The sequence below is a fragment of the Mus caroli genome, unplaced genomic scaffold (genome assembly GCF_978045245.1).
Source record: "Mus caroli unplaced genomic scaffold, Mus_caroli_1 scaffold_8, whole genome shotgun sequence".
NCBI lineage: Eukaryota > Metazoa > Chordata > Mammalia > Rodentia > Muridae > Mus > Mus caroli.
Window position 1 is genome coordinate 70688 of NW_028227263.1, and position 24363 is coordinate 95050.

Below are 24363 nucleotides of genomic sequence, written 5' to 3' on the forward strand. Positions count from 1 at the left end.
CACTTCTGGGTTTTGAGTCACACAAAATGCTTGCTTAAACACTTCTGAGCTTTGGGTGTAGCTAGGGGTTGAGAGCTTGCCTGGCGTCTTGTAAGGCTCTGGAAATAAAAAGCAAGCAAGCAAGCAAGCAAGCAAGCAAGCAAGCAAACTCTGTCAGTCAGTCAGTTACACACTCAGTCACTCAGACAGTCCACTAAGTCAGTCAGTCAGCCACTCATTCACTCACTCAGTCAGTTATTCATTCATTCAGTCACTCAGTCAGTTACTCACTCACTCACTCACTCACTCACTCACTCACTCACTCACTCACCCACTCTCTCACAAGAAGAGATTCCTTTTGACATTCCTAGGGCTGGGACGGAATAGTAGTCATTTGCAAAAAACTTCCTTGATAGCCTAGCTTCTTTGCCTTCTGCCACTTGGCGCTGCAGAGAAGCGGAGCTCCACCCATTGGGGAGGGGCTTGTTGCTTCCGCCTTCCAGAGGGATTTCTCCGTTCTCATTGGCTGTTGCTGGGAGTCATCACAGAACTCCTCCTCCGGAACGCCTGGCTCTCGCTGCTGGGACCTGGTCCGGCCTGTGACATTGGTGGGATGGCGGCAGAAGAGCAGCCCCTTCTGGGCCGGGACCGAGGCAGTGGCCAGGTCCACTCTGGTGAGTGAGGTGTCACTTTCAGTTTTACTTTTCTTTTTTCCTTACTTTTTGAGACAGGGTCTCAAGGAGCCAGGCTGGCCTTGAACTCCAGATCCTCTTGATTTGGCCTTCCAAGTGTTGGGGTTACAGCACCACTCTAGCTTCTTCCTCATTAGGGAGAGAAGCGTGCTCCAGCCCATGGTCCCCAGGCAGTAAGTGGCCGAACATCCTCTGGGAGCGACTTTGGAGCACTGCTTTGGCTGCTAAGGGCTGAAGCTGGTGACCCGAGGCCAGGGAGGCTTCCTTCCTTGTTTTCTTAAGTGCTCCGGGGCCTTCTTTCCTTTTCCCTTCCTTGGTCAGGGACATTGCTGAGCCCAGGGAGAGTGGAGTCAGCCTCCCAGTCATCTCCAGAGGATGCTGGCTGACAGGCAGAAGGATATTCTTCTCATTTTCCAGATGAGCAAACCGAGGCAGAGAGAGGGGAGGGGAAGAGGGAGAGACAGAGTGAGTCGTGCCCTCCTCACCTCTGACCTACCTAAGGTCACAACCCTGCCTTCTGGTGTGGTCACTGCCCTGTGTGTTCTGGTGGCCTGGTCATTCAAACTTCCCTTTCTGAACTTCCTTTCCTCCCTGTTTGGGAGCAGACTGGGTTGGCACACTGGCCCCTGTCAACCCATAGCACGTGCCTTTTCATTGAAGAGTGAGGACACAGGGTCCGTAATAGGAGATGAGGAAGCCAGACACTGAGGTGACCACATGTCCACCCACTCCTCCCTCTCTGCTGAAACCCCTCGTCGGGGACAGGGCATATGGTTCAGGGGACACATACTTGGTGTTAAGCATCTGGGACCTTTCTGGGGCTGTCAGTTGCTGGGTGTGGGTCTTTGTCGGGTTACTTAGCTGGAGTTTCAATACAAGGGGTAGTAACAGACTGGTGGGGTGGGGGACACATTTTGAGGATCCAAAGAGAGATTTTGTAGAGTCTGGTGTGTGGGTCTTGACAGATGTCCATGATAGCAATGCCATGCTGCTTCTAAGCCTGTCCCTGCAGAGTGGACAAGTGACAGGTTTAGCCTTCTCTGTGGAGGCAAGATTCAATGCTCGGCATTGTCACACAAGAGACTCACTCTCTGGGAAGGCTGGGCAGTGTTGGATGAGAAACTCTGGAGGGTCTTTGTCCAAACACTGTGGTTTTTGGGTAGGGCTGTTGAGAACCCAGACAACACTCTCTGTATTTGCATCTCCTGGACTGGGCTGTCTATGAGAATGGACCTTTCAGTCTCCAGGCCAGCATCCAGTGGGTGAGAGAGAGTCTCCTCTCTGAGTTTGGCTGCCCTGTGGTCAAACTCTCACAGGGGGTAGATATTGCTGCAGGCCTGCCTTCCCAAGAATCCCAGGAGTCCCTACAGATGTGTCCTGCTAAACCAGGCCTGACTGGCCCCTGTCAAAGGTTTCACAGAGTGGTTTTTATCCTGTTCCTGACTGCTGTAAAAGAGGGGGAGGCTGCTTATAGGCTTTGTGGGCTAACTGCAAAGCGGAGGACCTTCATCTGTGGGTCCTGCTGGGAAAATCGGGGAAGAACCTGTGCAGAAAGGTGAGGCGCTTGTGCAAGGTCACACAGCATACTGGATAGGGACGAGGAAGCTAGACACTGAGGTGACCATATGTCCACCCATTCCTCCCTCTCTGCTGAAACTAGAATGGCTGTGTGTAGAGAGAGAGAAAGGCAGAGCAGGTCTAGACCTGGCTGACAGGGAATAAAGGGTATCATGGGGGACAGTGTCTGAGTCCCTGTTACTTTCCCTTACTTTGCCTCATTCTGACCCCGTGCGTGCAGCAGAAGTCCCCTGGCTCTGATGGTTGGGGTTATAGGTGTCATTGCCACTTAGAGTGATGAGCTCAGAGGCAGTAGCCCTGGAGGGAGTCTGGACTCTCAAGTTGGAGGAAAGTTTTCAACTTGATCAAGGGCTTACAGGCTTGGGAGAGCTGGGCCTTGCTCGGCTGGGTCAAGTTCAGAATGTGTGGGTGTGGCTGGGGTAGTGTGGCAAAACAGCAGGAGTGGGTGGGCAGAATGAAGTTACCAAGTGGCAGGATGGGGTGTAATGTGGACTCTGAGCATTGGGGACCCCCAGAAACCCACGACATGCTCCCTAGAGGTTGGGACAAGCCCCTTCTGGCTACTGCAGGGTGTGATGGATGCTGAGGTATGAGTGGGAGGGGCCTTCTTCAGAATTTTACACACTAGCAGCCAGAGGCTAGATGGGAGGAGCTTTTGTGTCATGGCTCCACACCCAGTCTGCCTTCTCTAGGGCATGGCTAGGCTTCCAGGCTCTCTCAGGCTGCCCTTAGCAGCCTTTCTCATTGGGCCAGTTGGTTTTCAGTTCTGCCATGCTGGGAAACACAGCAGTATGACTTCCTGTTCATGGCCGTCCCAGGAAACCTTCGGGAGTGCCCACACCTACAACCCTCAGAGACTGTCTTAGAAACATTTAGGGTGTCTTTAGGATAACCCTTATGGGCATACAAGTGGAGAATCTGAGGTCCTGGTTGATAAGGTGTTGTAGCTTGGCTAGGTGCAACTCTGGTCATCCTTTGGGGTGTACTGCCTCTGGTCCATGAACCCCAAGAACTGGAGCAGGTGGCTCTCCAGAGGCAGAGGGCACACTGTGTAGGCAGCCACTGGGGCTCTGCCCATGGTTTTGCCCTGGCCTCAGGGTTTCTTGCTATGACAGCTCTGTTCTTAGCAGGGCATGGTTCCTGTGAGCCCCACGAGGGTAGAGTCTATAAAAACCAGAACTACAAGCTGAGATAAGCTGGGGTTTTTACCTTGATTCCAAGTGTGATGTGAACTTTTGGGGATGAGTAGTCCCCTAGTTCCTCTGCTTACCGGAGGATAGGGGTTGAGGTGGGTGTGGGAGGGAGTTAGAGCTCAGTGGTTGTTAGTATTGGCTGGAGAGTGAGAGTGAGGCCTTTGGGTCCAAGTGTAGATCCCCAGAGTTGGTCTGAAATCTTGTGTTCACTGGAGAGCGGTTACCTCATCTCACAGTGGAGGATTCTGGTTGAACAGGAGGCAGAGGTGGCTCAGGCTGGCAGAGTGGTCAGCAGCCCCTTCTGGGAGCCCACTTGAGAACCAGGGGCCCCTGCACCACATTTACCTCATGACATCTACTTGGAAGCCAAGTAGGTAGCCACTGGTATCTACTTGACAAGAGGGACCATACCTACACGTGCCCTGTTAGTAGATGGGGGCAGGGTCTGAGTCCTGTGTATGAGGCCAGGGTTCTGCAGGACACACTGCCTCTGTGTCCTTGTGCATGCTGTGCCCTGGGCAGTGGTGGCCATGGACTAGCACTGCCTCTACTCAGGGCCTGGTGTCCTCTACCCATGCCATATGCTTCTTACCTGATTGGGACTCTGGCCCGGCCTGGTACCCACTTTGGAGTGGAGGGTCTCTGGCTGCAGACAGCATCAGCTGGCTTCCTTCCCTCATGTGCTCATCCTGGAGACGTGAGGCTGTGCTGTCTGTCCCATTCCTTCACCTGCTGTGTTCTCTCTCCCTGCAGGTGCTGCAGCCGATCAGGAGCTCTGCATAGACCAGGCTGTGGTCTTCATTGAAGATGCCATAAAGGTGTGTGGTGACTGCCCTGCTGACTTGGAGTATTCCCTGTCCCTTTGTTCCTTACTGTCATGGGGGCAGGTGCCTTGAGTTTAGCATAGGCACAATGGCAGACACATGAAGCCAGCTCTCCTCTTGTCCTGTGATGGAGGCCATCTCCTTGGTGTTGGAATCGTGGTCATTGGCTTAGCACATACTGAAGCCTGTCTTGGGCTACCCTGTGCTAGGTCCAAGTCCAGGAGACATCTGCAAGGTGGATATAGATGTCCTGGAGAGTGCAGCTGGCCTTGCCTGGAAGAGAGCCTGGCACACAGGCAGAGAACACAGTCTTAGCCGTGCCAAGGGAGCTCTCTTCACTGGGCAAGGTCTGCAGCTTGTGCTGGTCTAATCCTGAGACCCAGTGAGGGCTTGTGTACTGGCTAGTTTTGTGTCAACTTGACACAGCTGGAGTTATCACAGAGAAAGGAGCTTCAGTTGAGGAAATGCCTCCACGAGATCCAACTGTAAGGCATTTCCTCAATTAGTGATCAAAGGTGAACGGCCCCTTGTGGGTGGGACCATCTCTGGGCTGGTAGTCTTGGGTTCTATAAAAGAGCAGGCTGTGCAAGCCAGGGGAAGCAAGCCAGTAAGGAACATCCCTCCATGGCCTCTGCATCAGCTCCTGCTTTCTGACCTGCTTGAGTTCCAGTCCTCACTTCCTTGGTGATGAACAGCAGTATGGAAGTGTAAGCCGAATAAACCCTTTCCTCCCCAACATGCTTCTTGGTCATGATGTTTGTGCAGGAATAGAAACCCTGACTAAGACAGCTTGTTTTGTCTCTCTGACACAGACTGGCCACCTATAGCTCACCTAGATACGTCCTGCCTCTGGGGAGATTGGAGCACTGCATTGGGCCACATGTAGTATGCTGGTACAGTCAGGGCATACACATATGTGGTGTTAAGGGGACCTCTCCCATACCCATCTGTGTGTGTCACAGAGGGGACCCCACTCAAGCTCCTTGCATGTATCATGGGGAGACACTGTTCATACCCTGTGTGTACAGCATTGGAAGAACTACATACATCGCTTTGTGCGAGATGTGGAGAGACCCAACCTAAACCTCTCTGTGTATAGCTCTTGGGGACCATGCTAAAGTCCATTTGTGTGCAGCACTGGCCCAGGGACCCGACTCACTTTGCGCTATTGTGTGGCCCTGGAGGGACCCTGCTTGTCTTGCTCTGTGTGTGGCTTAGTGTGGGGAGGATCTATCTCATGCTTATATACCTTTTGTTTCCAGTACCGTTCCATCTACCACCGCATGGATGCTGGTTCATTGTGGCTTTACCGCTGGTATTACTCGAACGTCTGCCAACGGTGAGACTGCACCCCGGTAGAACCTGGCTGTGCAGGCCTGCTTGGTGTGGTTGGGCTAATCCTACACTGTCTTGAGCTTACCATGCTCCCAATACTCTCCAGCATAGAGCTGACCCTTGGTCCCTCCTCCAGGGCAGGGAGGAGCCAGCTGTGGCCAGAAAGCTACTGCTGGTAAAGGATTCCTCTTTGGGATGCAGGGTCAGCCTAGCCACTGAGTCTTGGGCAAAGCCATATAATGGTAGCCATAGCCAGGAAGTGCTAGCTTCTGCCTTCCACCCCCTAGACCTAGTGCACCCGACAGGATGCTTCCTGGCTCAACAGGCAGCAGCCGCTCACCTGCTGACTCTTTACCTCTTTCCCAGTGTGCTGGGCTTCATCATTTTCCTGATCCTGGTCTTGGCTTTTGTGGAGGTCCCATCTTCCTTCACAAAGACTGCAGATGTGCGCTACCGTTCCCAGCCCTGGCAGCCGCCCTGTGGCCTGACCGAGACAATCGAGGCGTTCTGCTTGCTCGTCTTCCTGATTGACCTCTCTGTGAAGGTGAGGTGTGTGGTACACAGGTGCTACCCACAGAGCTCTTGGTATCATCTGGATGCCAGAGATTTCGTTGTGTGGTTGCTAGTGAGCTTTGGCACTTTGAACAAAAGCCTGTGTGTGTGTGTGTGTGTGTGCTGTCTTAGTTTGCTTATATCTGTTTGTGTGTGTATGTGTGCAAACATGCACACACTCAGGTGCACTCCTATAAGGACCACTTGGGGGAGTCATTTCTCTCTATTTACCTTGTGGTTTCTGGGGATCAAACTTAGACATTTAGGCTTAGGAACAAGCTCCTGTACTTACTTCCCTGATCTGGGCCCGGGTTCTTTCCCACATCTCGACCCTGTGTGGAAGCTGGGTCTGGACTGTTCCAGCCTGGGGGTTGTTGGAGGTCTGGTCTTCGTGAGAGGAGACTCTAGCTGCATGAGACTGTGGGCTATTTCTCCTCATAGCTCACCTTGCTACCATCCCTAAAGAGTAGAGGGGTTAGATGTACTATGGGTGGTGTGTCTCCCTCACATAGGATTGCTGTGTGTCTGACTGGATTCTATGCGTGGGTAGATTCTTCTGGTGATGGAGGTGACTCTCCTAGTGCAGCTTGTGGGTTACCTGTAGTACTGTAGTGTCTGTAGCCTTGCCAGCCTTTGGCCTGGGTTCTGGATTCCCTTTGCTGCTTCCTATGGCCTGTCTGTTGGGTGGCACTACTGTCTGACATCTGCTCTGTAGCCCCAAGTGAATGTGTGGGCTGAGGCGTATAACTGAATGCTGGTCCTTCCACTCCTCCCTCTCCCTCTCTCTCTGTCTCTTTGTCTCTTTGTCTCTCTGTCTCTCTGTCTCTGTCTCTCTGTGTGTGTGTGTGTGTGTGTGTGTGTGTGTGTGTGTGTGTGTGAGACATCAGCAGGCTCAAGGCAGTTTCTCATCTCTATCTTTGCCCACGGTATGATGGATAGCTCTGGGTTTTAACTGGTGAGAACTTGGTATTCACTGGTCAGAATGGCTGGTGCATGTGTGTATTCTCCAGGTGAAAGAGATCAAATGATTTTATCTACGGGCCTTGACCTCTGGAGGTAGGTGTGATGGTGGGACATCAGAAGAGCAGGATGGGCAGGACCCCATCTCCTGGATTGACTTCCTGGAGTGGCTGCCAAACCCACCAGCACGTGTCCTGTTTATCCTCCTGTCTATCCTCCTGTCTTTTGGAATGCACTCCTGCTTACATGAACTACCCTGGTGGCTTAGATAGACAAAGCTAATGGGAACCCCTGTCACCAAGGAGGAACCAGACCAGAGAGGCCAAGTACCACCCCTGAGGTCCCAAGCTGCCTTGGCATGAATGCATGCTTCCTGACCCCTGCTCCACACTTGGCTCCCCACCAGTAGTGCGTGGGGACCAGAGTGTTGGAACTCCTCACTCTGTGTACACACCCTTGTGTGTGTACTGATGGATGCCCTCTGCCTGGCTGCAGGCCCATGTCTGCCTGGCTTGCCGTTCACCCCTCCCATCTCTTTCAGGGCTACTTGGTTGGGCAGGCCCAGTTGCAGCAGAACCTGTGGCTGCTGGCCTACTTTATGGTGCTGGTTGTGTCTGTGGTAGACTGGATCGTTTCGCTGAGCCTCGCTTGTGAGGAGGTAGGTGGTATGTGGGCTCTGAGATGGAGGCAGCATTGTGGGTGTGACAGGCAGATGCAGCTGAAGCCTTTTCGGCCATAAGTTCATATCCTGGAGGGCTTTGGTTTCCCTTTAGTAGGAATCCTGCCCTCACAGCAGGAAAGCAGCTGTGGCTTGAAGGCCAAGCTTTCCTCTGTGGTGTCCCATTGGTGAGAGGAGCAAGAAGCAGGGTCCAAGTCATTGGGACTCCTGGTCCTTCAGGTTCAGTGAACTCTCCTGGGGCCCCTTAGAAGAGAGGTGTCCTAGGCATACTGTGTGTGTTTCATATCCAGAGCTGTTTGAGCTCAGCAGTAAGCAAGTTTCATCCACTGACAGCTCTGACCACAATGCCATGCTTCCTCAAAAGCACTCAGAACCTTGGGAGGTAGTAATGGGCAGAGAGGCAGGAACAGGTTGGTTTGGCCTTCACAGATCTGCTAGGGTGTGCTGGGAAGGTGGGTGCACTGGTGGGAGTTGAATAGAGGGTCTAACAGTAGTGCAGGGGACTTAGTGGAACCCAGAAGGGTGATGGGAAGTAACACTTGGGGCCCCAGAGGGGCTGCAGAGCTGGCTTGTCCTCTGCCCTCTGGGTTGGTCCTGTCTGGTAAGGACAGCCAGTGATGTATAGCTCTCTCTTATCACCAGCTTGCAGCCTCCCCTAGATCCGACTGGGAGCTGCTGGGGATGCATGGGTGGTGGAACCCAGCAGAGACTGACGGGAGATGGAGGCACCGTTCCATGCTGTTTGATGCCTCTACCTCCTATGTCCACTCAGGACAGTATTTTACCCTCTCGTGTAAGGTGCAGCTCCTCTTCTGATTGAGGAAGAAGTGCCCATGCCTTCTCGGAACAGGAAGGGAATGGTTGTATAGCCATCATTTCTTACTCATGCTTCCTAAGGGTCTCTCGGCTGGCCACCAACCATACCTGCACCAAGCTTGTGTAGTGCAGGGAGAAAGACAAGGGAAAGAGGCTCTCAAGATGCACAAAACAGAGTCTATCCAGTGAATGAGTCACAGCCACAGAGCAGTCCTGGTTGTCTAACTAATTTTTATAATATCCCTTATAGCCTGCTGCTGACCCTGTGCCTTGTTAGCTGGCTAGGTTTGTCATGGTGACCAAGACCTTTACCCCTAGATGTGGGTCCTCTGGTTCTGCATGGTTTTGGTTTGTTTTTGTTGTTGTTATTGTTGTTTGTTCTTTGCTTTTTTAAAATACAAGAATGTTGTGTCATCCCTTGCCAGGGCCTATGGGTCTTGTGCACACTGGTCACATGTTCTACAGCTGAGTCACTCTCCACAGCCAGAGTCTTCCCTAGAGGTCCCTTAGTGCCCTGTCCTGTCTTCTGAACTTGGGTATTCTCCCTTTAGACAAGTTAGGATCCCACTTGGTGGGGCCAGTGTGTGTCCTTGGTGACCTTTGCCTTTGGAAATGTATACTTCCAGACTAATAGAGCTCAGCATGTGGGAACAGTAGAAAAGTGAGACCCTTCCTGCAGGCCTCAGATCTGACGGCCTCCCTACATGAGGGTTCCTCTGCCTTGCAGTGTCACATGTCACTCTGAGGTAGTGGGAATTGCTCACTGAGTCATTTCCAAGCTCCGGAGCAGTGGTGCGTGACGAGACACTGTGGATGGCAGGGCGGAACATGGCTACATGGAGAGGATACGGTGCTGTCTGTCACCAGGAGTCATGTAGGGCCTTGTGCTGGGCTCTGCTTTTGCATGGTGAATGTGTCGTTGGCCCCAGGTAGAGCCTTTACTCCTGTCCTGGTGGCCATGTCGTGTGTAGCTGAGGTCAGAGGCTCGGCATTTGTAGGACCCACTGAGTTGATATGTTGATTAAACACTTCTGGGCCCCAAGCATTCTGTGCCTGTTTGGAGGGGCCTGTCCATGTACATCTTCCAAAACCCTTTTTCTCAATCCTCCACATCTCTGCATAACACTCTCTGCTCTCAGGAATCAGGTCCAGTTAGCAGGACCCCTGCCTGCCACCTCTCTCTGAGGGACTTTTTCACCTAAGGATGTCATGCCACATGAAATCCATCTCTGGTTAGGTTGCTATGTCACCCAGAACTTCTGCAGCTAGCTAGAAGGACCCTCTTGAAGCACTCCACAGGTGCTAGGTGTCTTGATGGGGAAGACCAGACTCCTGGGGTGCAGCTTTGGTTCCTATCCAGTGAAGTCCTCCTGATGGATGGGTCAGATGACATGGGGTCTGCCAGGCTCTGGTGCTTGTGACAGCCCCCCACCCCTGCCTGGGTGCTTACCTCTACTCTGAGATTTGGGCTGTGATTCTCAGTGTGGTATGTGGCCAGCCTTGGAGATAGTCACATGGATGTACCTTCTCTCATCCTTAGTCTGTGCACTGATAGGCCCAAGCAGCCAGCAGGACTGTAAGTAGCTGTTATGTCCCTGTATGTCAGGCAGGAGGTGGTCCAGGTTCCTGGAGGGGTAATGACTGTCAGGAGGGCTGGGGAACCTTGGGATTGTGGGCTACTACTGTAGGTGGTATATGGTGTTCTGGGGAGCTGAGGGCACTGATCTCTCAGTCATGAGAGCCAGGCAGGGCATCTGAAGTTGGGCCAGAGCCCTGAGCACTTTTCTGGTTGTTGCCATTCCTGTTCCCTGCTCAATCTGTTTCTGGCTGTTCTGGGGTTCTTCTGTATGAGCACAGCCTAGGAGGACCAACAAACCCTCAGAAGGGTCCCTTTGGAGCCTGTCATGTGTTGGTGCTGGTATGCCCTTACACCAGGTGCTAGAAAGAGGCTGCCAATAGATAATATCAATCTGACAGGTGCTATGATGGACAGGAAGCAAGGACAGTGAGTAGTGGTTAGGGAGGCATCAGGCCAAGGTACAAGGAAGGCCGTGAGCTGTCAACAGTGTGACCCTTAGGCTCAGGATGGCTGGAGTGGTAGACAGAGACTACTCCCTTCTCCAGGTTCTGGAATTCCTGGAAGAAAGATGTGGATGGTCCTGCCCAGTGCACAGTTTCCTATTGTTGTCTTTAGCCCCTGCGGGTGCGCCGGCTGCTCCGCCCCTTCTTCCTGCTGCAGAATTCCTCCATGATGAAGAAGACCCTGAAGTGTATACGGTGGTCGCTACCAGAAATGGCCAGGTGAGCACGGGGCCTGGAAGTTGCAAGCCAGGCCAGTCCAGAGGATGGTTGGGGCAGCTGAAAAAGTAGCTTTTATTCACTTGATATAATTGTCATCTCAGAGGCTTACCGCTGAATAAGTTCATCCTTTCTAGTTCTTTCTGAATTCAGGCTGGTTCAACTCAGCTGTTCTGACTCAAACTCTTCTCCAAGCTGACTGATTCAACCTTGCTTCTCTCAGCTTCTCACTGAATCACATTGCTTGGCTTCAAACTAACTCTGGTAATTTGTTCTAATCTTCTGGCTCCTTATTATCTGGCTTCAATTGCCCCTGCTGATCTGCACTGAATGGCATGAACTCACGCAGGAACTCAGCTCCACCGCACTGCACTGCACTGCACTGCACTGCACTGCACTGCCCTGACCCCCAGCTAACTGAGTGAGCTCAGCTCCACTGCACTGCACTGCCCCCCACCTGACTGAGTTCAGCTCCACTGCACTGCACTACACTGCCCCCCACCTGACTGAGTTCAGCTCCACTGCACTGCACTGCACTGCCCCCCACCTGACTGAGTGAGTTCAGCTCCACTGCACTGTACTGCACTGCCCCCCACCTGACTGAGTGAGTTCAGCTCCACTGCACTGCACTGCACTGCCTTCCAGCTGACTGAGTGAGCTCAGCTCCACTACACTGCACTCACTGCACTGACTCTATTTTCTCCCTGCTCCGACTTTAATCCACCTCTCCTGTGTCTTCCCATGAGAGTTGGGCATATCCTGACTCATTCTGTCAAATCTTTCTCAGATTTGTCACTTTATCTACCCCTTAATTAATTAGATGTCACTTTCAAACATGACTGCTTCCTTCTATAAACTAAGTTTACCAACATTGTTTAGGATTAAAGGTGTGTATTAAGGGTGTGTCTGCATTCCAGTCAGAGGAGCCATGTTGCTGAATTAAAATTCTTCTCCAGGCAGCCCTCTGGATACTCCCAGCCCAGCATCCTTCAGGGGTCAGTGGGCAGTGTTTGGGATCCTGGTCAGACTGGTTTAGACATTATAGACTCAGACCTCCCATGCCTAATCCAGGCGGCTTGTTTCTGACTTGTTTCTCAATGGTTGTCTGTACAGCTTCAGTTCAGCTTCCTCTTACACTGTGTGAAGCTATGCTGGCCTGGAAGCCCTGCAGCTCTTGGAGCCTTCAGCTCCTCAGATCCCTCCTAAGCCCCCTTGGCTTCGGCCAGTGAAAATGTCACCCATGCCCTCCGTCTGCCTCCAGTCCCTTTCCTGGTAGGCCACTTGGGTGACTTCCTGCTGTCCAGCCCAAAAAGATGGAAGTGACCTCTGTCCTCTGTGTCCTGGTCCATGGCATGTCCCTGGGGTTGTGTCCTACCACAAATAGAGAAGTCAGCAGGGGTAGGCGTGGCTTCAGGTCCCTGTCCCAGGGCTGAAAATCCTCAGGAGAGGATGGGACCCTGTGCCCATGCTTGAGGCCATGGGCAGGATGATGTCCTACCTCTCTGGGGTGTGGCCTGTGCTGTGTTGTGCTGAGCACTGTCTTTCCCCAGTGTCGGGCTGCTGCTGGCCATCCACCTGTGTCTCTTCACCATCATTGGGATGCTGCTGTTCACAATTGGTGAGAAGGTAAGCGTGGCCTTGGCTGGAGGTGGGGCTCACAGGCTTGCCTGCTCTCAAGTAGTCCAAGTAGCCACTTGTAACAGACCAGGAAGTAGTGTGTCATGACCCCGCTTAAGCCCAGGGCCTGTCTTCCCATTGCTGGCGCCTTTGTTCACCCTGTTTTCTGAGCTGGCTGCCTCCTCCATGCAGGAGGGTTCCTTCACTGACGGTGGCTTGAAGGTTCCCCAGCCAGGGCTGCCCTTCCTGGCGCTTGTTCCAAGCCCCAGCAATCCTTGCCTGAATTCCTGGCTGCTGACTCTGGCTGAGACCCTAGAACTTATTGCCATGGGGAGGTGTCCACCTGTCCATTTGTGGGGACATCTTCCTTGATTGTCCCTCTTTAGGTTCTGTCTCTCCTCATGTTTAAGGGCTATGTCCAGGCCAGGTCACTGTCCTCCAGCCTGGGCCATCCTCTATCTCTGCATCTGCTGTGGGGTACAGCAAGTGTGGTCATGGCTGGGTTTCCTGAGAGTGAGGTGACATAATGGAGCTGTGCTGCCAGGATGGGGGAAGAAAAGATAGATAGTCTTTTTTTTTTTTTTTTGGTTTTTCGAGACAGGGTTTCTCTGTATAGCCCTGGCTGTCCTGGAACTCACTTTGTAGACCAGGCTGGCCTCGAACTCAGAAATCCGCCTGCCTCTGCCTCCCGAGTGCTGGGATTAAAGGCGTGCGCCACCACGCCCGGCTTAAGATAGATAGTCTTAGTGTCTGTATATAAGTATACATGTCTATGCATTAGTCTGTGTCTGGATGTGTCTCCATGTATATGTATGTTTTTGTGTGTCTCTCTATATATCTGAGGATGTCTGTCTGTGTGCATGTCTTGGATATGCCTTGATGTCTGTAGATGGGTATATCTCTGTGTGCATGTCTGGATGTGTCTCCATGTCTGTCGCTGAGTCTTTATTTCCATGTCTTTGTGTGGTGTCTCTATGTTTGTGTTTATAGGTGTCTCCATGATGTGTCCAGTGAGTAGTTGGGTCTATGTATGCATATCTGTAGGGGGGTAGGGGCAGTGGCTGAACTGCTTGCCACACCCTTGAGACCTCAGTGTGACTTCCCATGACCATCACTGCTCTTTCTCAGAACCTGGGTTAAGCAGGCGGAGTGGGGCCAGCAGTGGCCATAGCCTCAGCCTCAAGATTAGTGTATAGATCTCTCACAGGAGTGCTATATCCAGAGCTACTGGAAAGTTCCTCCTGCAGACTGGGTTTCTGCCCTTTGAAGGGGAACCAGGCTGAGCAGGATGAGGCTTGTGTAATTGAGGGTGACGTTCTGCCACGATCTTGACAAGGTCTCATCGCCTGACCTCTGTCATCATTGGGAGGCTGTGAGGACTGACCCATGCTGAGTTCCTTGTTCATCTCCAACCTTGCCACCCTGGCCTGGGGAACAGGTTGAGAGCCTGTTGCATGTCTAGGCCCAGCTCGGGGTCTCCAGACTCATGCCCTCTGAGGATGCAGCACCCCACCTTGTCTGAGCCCCTTCTGTAGGTGTTGCCTATAGCTAGCCTGCTTGCTATCCGCATCCTGCTCACCACATTGGAACTGGAGTTTGGCATGTGGTTACACAGTGCTTCATTTCCATCTCACAGGCTGTGTTGACAGTGGGCTGGGTGGGAACCCAGGGCTCCCTCTGCTGTCACAGGCTCATGACTCAAGAGCCTACACAGCTTGTGGAAGCAGTAGATTTTTTTTTTTTTTTTTAGGGTGCTGCAAGAGACCTGCTGGGAGATGGGCCAGGCCTGGGGCTCCTGCCTTGGTGGCCTCTCATCGCCCTTAAGCCTCAGTGTCCTTGTCTGTAAACTGAGGCAGGTGCATGCAGTCTGCTTTCTGTGTGTCACTGTCTGCTGTTTACATTGCTGTCCACATTCTGGCTGGGTAGGCACAGGGTGGCTCCAGGGACAACGCTGAGTTCAGGGTTCTGGAGCTGAGGTTTCTTTTAGGCAGATGCACTGCCCAAGTTTGCTAAGCACCATGTCAGGACTCTGCAGGATGGTCAGAGGGTGGGAGCCCAGGCATGGCTACCCTCCTGTCTGCTATGGTAAGGCACAGCTGTGTGGATAAGGCCTTTGAGTTCCAAGGGCCTCTCCTTCAGGAGAGGTGGGGTCTCCCCCAGGAGTCCCATCCCACATCACTAGAAATACCCAGTGTGGCAGCCTTCTTGAGGCCATACTTTCCAGTCTGGGTCTTTGCCTGTCTTGCCCCTGGCTCTTCCTCACTGTGCACACAGTGCCTGACAGACTCCAAGGAGTCTGGCTGGTCCCTCATATGGTTGCTTGGCTGCTGGGCTGCTGTGCTCCGCTAGGCTAGCTCAGGGTTTTACTGGGTTCTGAATAGGCCATTATGGTGATAAGCCTGCTTAGATGCCTGTAGGCCCTGAGTCCTGACCTGTCTGGTGGTGAGTGCAGCAGAGCCTGCTGGGAAGTAATAGAGGGTGCTGACCCCACCCCTTGCTCTGTGGATGGTCCTGGCTGAGGGACTGAATGGAGCTGCATTAGATTAAGACCTCAGCTGGGAGACATAGGTCCAGATGGCTACCTCATCTGCTCTCAGGATGAAGCACAGGACCAGGAGAGGCTGGCCTACTTCCGGAACCTTCCAGAAGCACTGACCTCACTCCTAGTGCTTCTGACGACTTCCAACAACCCTGATGGTGCGTGTGGGGGTTGGGAGGGGCAGGGAACCTGGCCTGGGATGGCAGGTGGGGAGGCTGAGTTGTGGTTTGGCTTGAGTGTGTGAGCCCTTTTCATTAGTATGGGGATACGATACTAGACTCCACTCCCTGCCTTTCCCCTTACCCCTTGGCAGTTTTGGTCCCTTCCAGTCCCTTCTTTCTTTCTTCGTTCCCTTTATCATGTCACTTTATTCCTTGGAGAAACTGAAAGTGTCTGGTAGTTTGTGGTGATGTGATGTTAGTCAGCAGTTCCTATGGTAACCTCTTTGGGGCTTAGCCACACTCCCCCTCACTGCCTGGGCCTGCTGTGAGGTGCTCGCCATTCAGGAGCATCAAGTGTGAGAGCTACTTAGTCTTAGCAGGTCGTGGTTGGGTGCTACCAGGTCCTCCCAACTCTTCTCACGTGGGCTGTGCCAGGATGGCAAGCCTACAGTCCTTCTGAGCTCTGCTGTAGCCCGGCCACTGTGGCTAGTGCCATTTACCCTGGTCTTAGGTCTTCTCACAACCTTGGTGACCTATCTCTAGGGCAGCTTGGAATTCCCAACCCAGAAGTGCTGTTTAGCCTTATCCCGAGCCAGTCACTATAGGAGAGCTGTGTGGCTTTGGGGTGTGGTTACAGGGAGGCCCACCAGGGAAGGAGCTGGTATCCCAGGCAATACTGTAAAGGGTTTGAGGTTGGACTTTGAACAGGAAGTTCTCAGTTGCTCTGTGAGGTCTGGTGAGGAGGGGTCAGGATGGAACCGGGGTCAGCGGCTGCAGCGTGTGTTTAATCTCAGATTCTTTCTTTGTCTCAGTGATGATCCCTGCGTATACTCAGAACCGGGCCTTTGCTCTCTTCTTCATAGTCTTCACCTTGATAGGTAAGTGCCTGTGGGATTGTGTGGCACTGGGCAGTGCTCACCCATGCATGACAGGATCCCCATGTTCAGGAGTGACTGGCTGTAGCTGGTCCCGGACCCCTTTCTAACTCTCCTAGGCTTGCTTCTGTAACTTTGCCTCAGTCTACCCTCACCCTGGAATTTCCCCTCCCTGACTCCCTTTAACTGGACCTTGGTCTGTTCTCATCTTCTAGCTTTCTCTCATCCCCCAGACCTTCACCTTCACCTGACCTCTCAGTGAGTGTATCCCCATCCTGTAATTTCACCTCAGCCCGTCTCCCTGTAGCTTCACCTCAGCCTGCTCCCAACTTAGGACTTCATCTCAGGTTGAACACCTATGACTTCACCTCAGTGTGCCCTCCCACCCCAGCCTCATCTTAGCATGCCCTCCCCACTCTCCCCTTGGTAGCATGTGACCCTTGATTGACCTGTCTGATCTATCTGTGGCTAGGTACGCTTGATCTCACCCCACCTCACCCCATTGATGGACAAGGATGCAGGAGTCTGGGGGTTATGTGTGTCCCTTGCTGTGAGGCAGAAGGGAACTCTGTGAACTTGACTGTGGTCAGTCATCACGTGCTCCTAGCCATTGTACCCAGGCTTGCTGAGACCGGGGACAGTTGTGGTCCCTGGCTGCTTCAGGCTCTGCTCCACTGTCGTCTTGTCAGTTCTATTGTTTTGTTTTTTTGTTTGTTTTCCTTTCACAGGAAGCTTGTTTCTGATGAACCTGCTGACAGCCATCATCTATAATCAGTTCCGTGGCTACCTAATGGTGAGCCACCCTGTGTCTCTGTGGGGCTATGCCAGAGCTGGCCTCAGAGGCCAGGCCAAGTAGGCCTTGAGTCTACTGACCCTGGTGGGAGGGGAAGCTGGTTGCCATCTTCTGTGGACCAGCTCAGAAACACTGTCTCTGCTATGGGCTGTTTCAGTAGCACAGGTGTTGCCAGGGTTACCCAGGGTTTCCTTCCCTGCCCTTCCATACCCAAGAGGAAAACACCTAGAGACCGCAACTCCTGGGGTGTCTGTTATACCCCCTAAATACACAGAGGAAATGTAGACCTTATAGCACTGGTTCTTAACCTATGGGTCACAACCCCTTGGGGTGATGAACGACCTTTTCGAAGGGAGCGCATATCAGATTTCCTGATATTATATATTTACATTAAAGTTCCTACATTTTATGGTTGGGGGTCATCACAACATGAGAAACTGTATTAAAGGGCCGCTGGGTTCCCTCCTTTGAGAACTGTCCCCTCTAGTGGTGTGACTGTCCTTTGATGCCTAAGGAGTGAGGGGCTGATTCACAGCCTCTCTTGGAGCCTCCCAGGCTCCCCCTTAGCCCACTCCTCGGGGCAGTGTGGGTAGGGATCAAGACATGTGTGAGGAATGCCAGAGTTGGTTGTTCAGAGCTATCCTCTCTATAGAAATCTCTACAGACCTCACTGTTCCGGCGGCGACTGGGGGCCCGTGCAGCCTACGAAGTCCTCGCCTCCAGGGCCGGGCCAGCTGGAACCACCCCTGAGTTGTGAGTGTCGGGTGGAGTCCTCTCCCATGACAATATGGTCTTTTGCTTCTGGGAAGGGGAGCAAGGTGCTCATTAGGGGTTTCCTAAGCAGTCCCTGCTGGCTGGCGCCAGACTGGATATTCCACCGAGAGCTATATGGGCTACCAAGCCCTCAGTGCTTCCATTATCCTGTTTGCTCTTGTCTGTTAGCCCACTTGTGTCTCAGGCAGGCATCCACCCCACCAGGTGGGCAGAGAAAGAAGGGCAGACAGCTCTGGTGTGCTTCTGAGAAGGTTCTGGCCTTGGCTGTTCAATGGTCGCTGTCCCTCTTTAAGGGAGCATCTCTGGGGGACCTTAGATGGGGCCTATAAGGCACTTCAGCTCATGGTGGAAGCTCACGGAGGCTCCTTTTCCATGCAGCAGGGTAGATACATAGCCGAGCTCAGGCAGGAGGAACTGGCATTAGATGTTGCTCACCAGACTAGGATTTCTTTGCCACAGAGTTGGGGTGAATCCTGAGACCTTCCTGCCAGTGCTTCAGAAAACGCAGCTGAACAAAACCCACAAACAAGCCATTATGCAGGTTGCTGCTCTCCCTGGGCCTTCCCCAGCTCTGGTCGGTCGGGTGGGTCGGGTGGGTCGTCAGTCTAGTGCTTGACGCTGATGGTTGGGAGGGGCTCAGACATCCCTTCCCCATTGCCAGTGGCCAACCTGGCCTTCCTTCAACAGAAGGTGCAGTCCTATGAAGGCCGCCCAATGCTGACTGATGAGTTCCAGAAACTCTTCGATGAGGTTGACAAAGGTGTGGCCAAAGAGGTAAGTAGGTCTGGCCTGTGCCATCTGCCTAGCCTGGGGCCACAAAGGCTAGTGGTTGTTTCTAAATACCTCTGCCAGGACTTGCTTGCCCTGAATCCCCAGTCCCTGGGATTGGCAATGGGAATCCTTTGGCTGGAGAATTTGTTAGATGAAGACATTTACTATTCGGAGAAATGGCTTGGGCAAGCTTGACCCAGAACATTCCACAGCATTTCTCTGTCTCAGACAAACTCCTCTGACCATTCCCCTGGGAGGTCTAAGGCTGGCTTTCTCCAAGGTCTTTGCCTCTCATTCTGGACGGTCCCCTTGGGGTCTTAGCTTCCATTTCAGGCCCAGCCAGAGGACAAGAATGCCTGCATGTTCCAATGTGGGTTTCTGGAGTGAGTAGCCTTGCCAGTCATGACTCAGTATCTCAGGCAGGCAGAGGGACTGCTATTCCCGCCAGCCAGCCCTGAGAGGACCAAGCAGGGTCCTGAGTGGGGACAGATGGAGATGGGGTCAGATGTGTCCTACTGCTTGAAGCCTTGACAGTTTCACAGCTGTGTGACCCAGATGCTCATCCTACCGTAGAGGATGAGCCACATAGCCACAGCAATTGACATTTAATGTCTCGTGTCCTAGGCCAGAAATCTAAGATCTGGAGATGTCACAGCCCCAGCCCCTCCCAACGCCTCTCCTTTGGCTGGCCCACTGTAGCTTCTCCCTGCGTTTGCATATAGTAGTTATCTGTGTGTATGTCCCCATACCTTCTTACAAGGACATAGGCATGGGGAAGAAGACACCCCCCACCCCCCACCTTCACACAGCCATCACCTCTGGAAAAGACAGTCTACAAATGCCAAATGCATCTCATTCTGAAGGGGTGGGGTTGAGTGTGGGAATTCTGTGGACAGTGATCAGATCACCATGTCAGCTGCTCTGGGAGAGTTGTCAGCTTATGTGGCCTCAGTTCCCCATCACAGGTCTTAAAACCATGTTTTTCTCAGACCTCCTAAGGCCTTCTGGAGGCATGCATTTGTTGCTGTTGTCTTTGGGAGTGTCACTTCTACCCCCACGTTGGGCACAGGAGTCTGATGACAGTGATACGTTAGCAGGGGACTCTATCTGTTCTGCCATCAGCCCTGTGCTTGGACTAGGTGGACTTTGAGGTGTCAGAGGGTCCCCCGACTTGGGGCAGATGTTGCTGTTGGTCACAGGCTGCAGTGATTACAGATGAGCCTCACAGGACTGGGGAGGCTCTGCTGTGGGTTGATGGTTCCCAGCCTGGGTAGGAGGTCTGCTGCCTCAGGAGGCTGCTCTTGGAGGCCACATGGGCTAGGTGTGCCTTTCCCAGGTACAGTCAGACCTAGGTAAGAGAGCAGTTACCCAGTAGTGCCTGCTGGACTGCCAAGGTTCTCCCTGGGCTGCTGCTTGCCAGCCTTTGGGGAAGAGAAAGAGGGAGACGGAGACAGGGAGGGAGGGAGGGGTGCACACATCCTGCCATGCTGCAGCAGAGGAAGGACATATGGACTGTATCTGTCAATCAAAGCCCATTAGAGTAAGCTCAGGCTGGGAATAGTCTAGCCCCTGAGCCATATCCCTTCTTTGCCCCCCTTTCCCAGCTACTTTTTGGATTCTTTGAGACAGGGTCTTTCTATGTAGCCATAGCTGTCCATGAACTCAATCTGTAGCCCTGGTTGGCTTCAAACACTCATGGTGTTTGCCTGTGAGAGTTGGAGTTAAAGACATGCGTGACCATGTTTGGCTTCCCCAGCTACTTATCTATTCTGCAGGGCGTGCTCTTTCTGGTGGTCCAAGTTCTGAAACTTAAAAATGGGTTTTGAGCTAAGTACATGCTGATAAGTGCAGGGAAGATAGTGTAAAGCTTCCAAAAGGTCCTTCAGCAAGGGTAGCAACTTCTGTAGCTCTGAGAGAAGAGTGCAGACATTCCCTCTCTGCCTTCCCCAGAAGCATCCTCTGTTACGTGGAGCCCGATGGATTCATCTCAGTTCCACGGGCGTGTGTGGCTACATTCGGCTAAGTCTGAACATGATGGGGATGCTGAACCTCTCTCAGCCAAGGTGTTAGTGAGCTTCCAGTCAGGCAGAAACCACAAAGGAAATGTAAACAGGGCCCCCTCCCTACAAGGAAGTCTAGGGTGTGACGAAAGACTTGCTGTAGAGAAGGAAGAAGAGCTCTGGGGCTGAGGGACAGTGTCCTAGCAAGGATGACCTTAGGAGACCAGCCAGACTCAGGCCTCTGTGGAGAAGTGTTGCTCACACTCCTGTGAAGAAGGTGTGACCCAGACCTCTGGCAAGAGACCGACACTGGTCTGCCTGACAGTGCTGGTCTGTGGGCCATTGGCAAGTGAGAGCAACCATAGCACACGCTGTCTGCAGCAGAGGCCAGGGTGTGCAGAGCCCCTAGGGACCTCTGGGCAGGCTGCCCCTGCACACTAGCTCACATGTCAGCAGGTCAGGCTGCCACTCTAGGTACCAGGAGGACTGCATGGCTGCATGCTGACAGGAACTGTATTCACAGTGGGCTGGTGTTGCTGGTACATCAAGTGAGAAGTAGTGACTGCTTGTGGAGGACCCTTCCCAGAGGATTTACTCCATCCAGCGTGTCCCACATTTTCTCCGGGACATTACCTCATGTAGCTGTAGGCATTGGCTTACACCTGACATGGAGTTCATGAAGCTTGGGATTTTCCCATATAAACCATTCTTGAACTCTCTTCCCTGGTGGCCATTCTTCACTGTGAGCTGTCACCAGAAGTGTGGCCTTTGCCAGTCACTGAGAGAAGTCAGTGGTTCAGCTTTCTCATTGGAACATACTGTTATGTGTGAGGACAGTCTCTCTGCTGGGGGCAGTAGGAATGGTCTCTCTGTCACCTCAGGGAGGACTCACAGGGATCTCAGGCTTCCCTCGTGGTTCACTGCATAAGTCTGTTGCAGCCATGTTCCATGCTGGTGTCAAATGTGCCTCAGAAAATGCTGGGTCTCGTGAGGCTGCATGATCCCCCTCTCCCCTGCACTGTCCACTCTGGCTGGCCACAGGGCACCTGTGTTTGCTGTTGAGTTGCCCTAGCACTTGGTGAGCCAGCTCTAGGAACATTTTTAAGATTTTTGATTTTTAATATTAAGATTTATCCTTAATTAATGTATGTATGTGCATCTGACATTAGATCTCTCTGAGCTCTAGTTACCAATGGTTGAGACCCACTCTGTCAGATGTGGTTGCTGGGAACTGAACTTGGGTCCTCTGCAAGAGCAGTATGTGCTCTTAATCACGGAGCCATTTCTCTAGCCTCTAAAGTGTTTTAAGTGTTTTGCCTGCATGTATATCTATGTACCATATGTATACAGTACCTGCAGAGGCCAGGAGAGGGCATCAGATGCCCTACAACTGGTGTTGCAGAATTTGTGAGCTGTCATGTAGGTGCTGGGTATTGAACAGGGGTCCTCTGAAAGAGCAGCAAATATTCTTAATTGATGAGCTGTCTCTCCAGCTCAAGATTTATTTTTTATTTTAAGTATATGAGTGATTTGTCTACATATATGTATGTATACCACTTGCATGCATGCTCCCTGTGGAGGTCAGAAGAGGGCACTGGGTCTCCTGGAACTGGAGCTAGAGATGGCTGTGGAATCCCATGTGGGTGCTGGGAACTGAACCCCGACCCTCTGCAGAAGCAGCAAGTATTCTTAACTACTGAGCCATCTCTCTGGCTCTCTGGCTCCCAAGCACGCAGGTATGGGTATTTCTTCCATGTACCACATGTGTGCCTGGTGCCTGCAGAGGCCATAGAGAGTGTTGTATTGCCTGGGACTAGACGTATAGATAGTTGTGAGCCACTGTGCGTGTATACTGGGAATGTGAGCCACTGTGTGTGAACCTGGGTCCTCTAGAAGCAGCCTGTCCTCTTAACCATGAATCTTTCCAGCCCCTCAAGCATACATCTCAAATGACTGACGTGTGACATGGTTTACGCCCGGGTCAGTAGGCATTCAGATTATTATAGTGATATGCTATAAAGGTCATGGTGACCAGCCTCTCACGTATAAAACTGCTTCTGTGTATAGGATTATTTCTGAGGCTAGATGGGGCAGGGCAGGAACATGTCATCCCAGAACAAAAGGCAGGGCATGTGCCTTGCCATGGCTCTAAGAGTGTGGGTTCTCTTTGCAGCGCCCGCCGAAGCCCCGATACCAGTCTCCATTTCTGCAGACTGCCCAGTTCATCTTTAGCCACCACTACTTCGACTACCTGGGGAACCTCGTTGCTCTGGGAAACCTCTTGTCTATTTGTGTGAGTTGGGGCTCACCCTGCAGGGCTGAGAGAGGCCCTCTCCTATATCCCTCCTTCCAGCTTAGTGAAGATGTGTCCTGTAGCCAGCCTCCCCTATTATCCCTCGCACTGTAGCTGGCCACCATGGTTAAGCTGTCCTCTACTCTGGCTTGCAGGTGTTCCTGGTGCTGGACTCAGACCTGCTGCCTGGGGAACGTGATGACTTTGTCCTGGGGGTGAGCTCAGGGGCTGCTGGCCTGTGGAGCTATCAGCTCTGCCCGGGGCTGAGCAATGAGGAGTAGTAGGATAGAGGCAGGGTGGCTGGCCAGAGCAGTGATCCCTCCTGGGGGTGGAGTCTCTGGTTATACAGGCAGAAAGTGGCTGATGGGGACACAGTGACTTCCATGGGCCCCTGTGTAGTGGGGTGTGAGGATGAGGGTCCTGTAGAGAGAAGAGACTGACTGGGTCTTGTGGGCTGTCTGGCTTCAGGCTCTGAGCTTTGACTCTAAGAAGAAAACGATCTCTTCTCCAATATCAACATGTTCTGTCAAGTTCCTTGGGAATTGAGGCTTTTCACTTGGAATTTTGAGCATTCTGTCAGTCCTCAGGTTAGATTCTGTCAGCGTTTTAGCAGAGGCTGTCTGTCATCTCAGAATAGAACAGTGTTATAGCTGGGGAGTTGAATGAGCCTCCCTATGCTCTGGGGTATGTGTGTGTGTCCCCATCCACTTGACCTCCTTTAAAGGAAGAGTTACTTGTGTTTCCTTCCTGGGAGAGGCCATCTTCCTTGATGAGCTCCCACCCCAAGCCCTCTGTCCTCTTGGGGAGAAGCTTCTGTAAGCTCAGGTTCCCCTGGGAAGAGCTGCCTGGACTGTGCTTTTTCTTTGTTGGCCTGGGAGGCCTAGGTCAGGTGCAGATGTGCATCCTTGGGGTCTGTGTGGACCTCAGAGATAGGACAGAACAAGAAGCAGAAATGCTGGCAATGCCCTAGATGGGGGTTGGGGTGGTGTGTGAGGGGAGCGGAAGGGCAGCAGGGAGGTTGTTGTTGTTGTTGGTGGTGGTGGTGGTGGGGCACAAGATACTCTGATCATAAGCCTTGGTGTCCTGGGGCCAGGGTGGGGATGCAGCAAGTGAAGCTGGCTCTGGGCTTTTCTGCCTCTTCAGATTCTTGACTACATCTTCATCTTGTACTACCTGCTGGAGCTGCTGTTCAAGGTGTTCGCGCTAGGCCTGCTGGGCTACCTGTCCTACCATAGCAATGTGTTTGATGGCCTCCTCACCATCATCCTGCTGGTAAAGTCCATGCAAGCTGGGGAACTGCTTCCGGCAGCTCTGTGAGCCTGGCTGGCAGCTCTGCCTGGGTCCTTTGGCTGTATAGTGTAGCATAGACAGATCAGACAGTATAATGGACTACCCAGGAGTAAGTGGGGCTCCTGGCTCGAGGGACCTGCGGTGAATTACATGATGGGATACAGGAACTTGGTCCCCGTTGTCTATGACTGTTATAGGGGCTGGACTGCCACTTTTCATCCTGAGGGAGGTTCAGCAGAACCCAGAGCTATCAGTACTAACCAGCCCTTGGCACCACCATCCAATGCCACTGGTTCACAGTGCAACCTTGGTGTGGGCAACTGAGTCTTAGCAGTCTCAGCCAC

The 24363-nt window shown here is 52.6% G+C and overlaps 1 protein-coding gene across 1 annotated transcript in view; it reads left to right on the plus strand.

Annotated features, from left to right (window-relative positions):
* Positions 1-531: 531 nt before the first annotated feature.
* Tpcn2 (two pore segment channel 2) overlaps positions 532-24363 on the plus strand; it is a 30171-nt gene continuing 6339 nt past the window's right edge. Inside the window, exons 1-16 of the mRNA XM_021167410.2 lie at positions 532-653; positions 4196-4260; positions 5529-5605; positions 5968-6145; positions 7655-7771; positions 10803-10909; positions 12457-12532; positions 15121-15220; positions 16036-16101; positions 16827-16891; positions 17544-17644; positions 18125-18206; positions 18353-18439; positions 22610-22729; positions 22885-22944; positions 23873-24001. Of these exons, the coding sequence (XP_021023069.1) occupies positions 593-653; positions 4196-4260; positions 5529-5605; positions 5968-6145; positions 7655-7771; positions 10803-10909; positions 12457-12532; positions 15121-15220; positions 16036-16101; positions 16827-16891; positions 17544-17644; positions 18125-18206; positions 18353-18439; positions 22610-22729; positions 22885-22944; positions 23873-24001 (1491 nt within the window). The 5' untranslated portion in view covers positions 532-592. The remainder of the gene's footprint in view (positions 654-4195; positions 4261-5528; positions 5606-5967; positions 6146-7654; positions 7772-10802; positions 10910-12456; positions 12533-15120; positions 15221-16035; positions 16102-16826; positions 16892-17543; positions 17645-18124; positions 18207-18352; positions 18440-22609; positions 22730-22884; positions 22945-23872; positions 24002-24363) is intronic.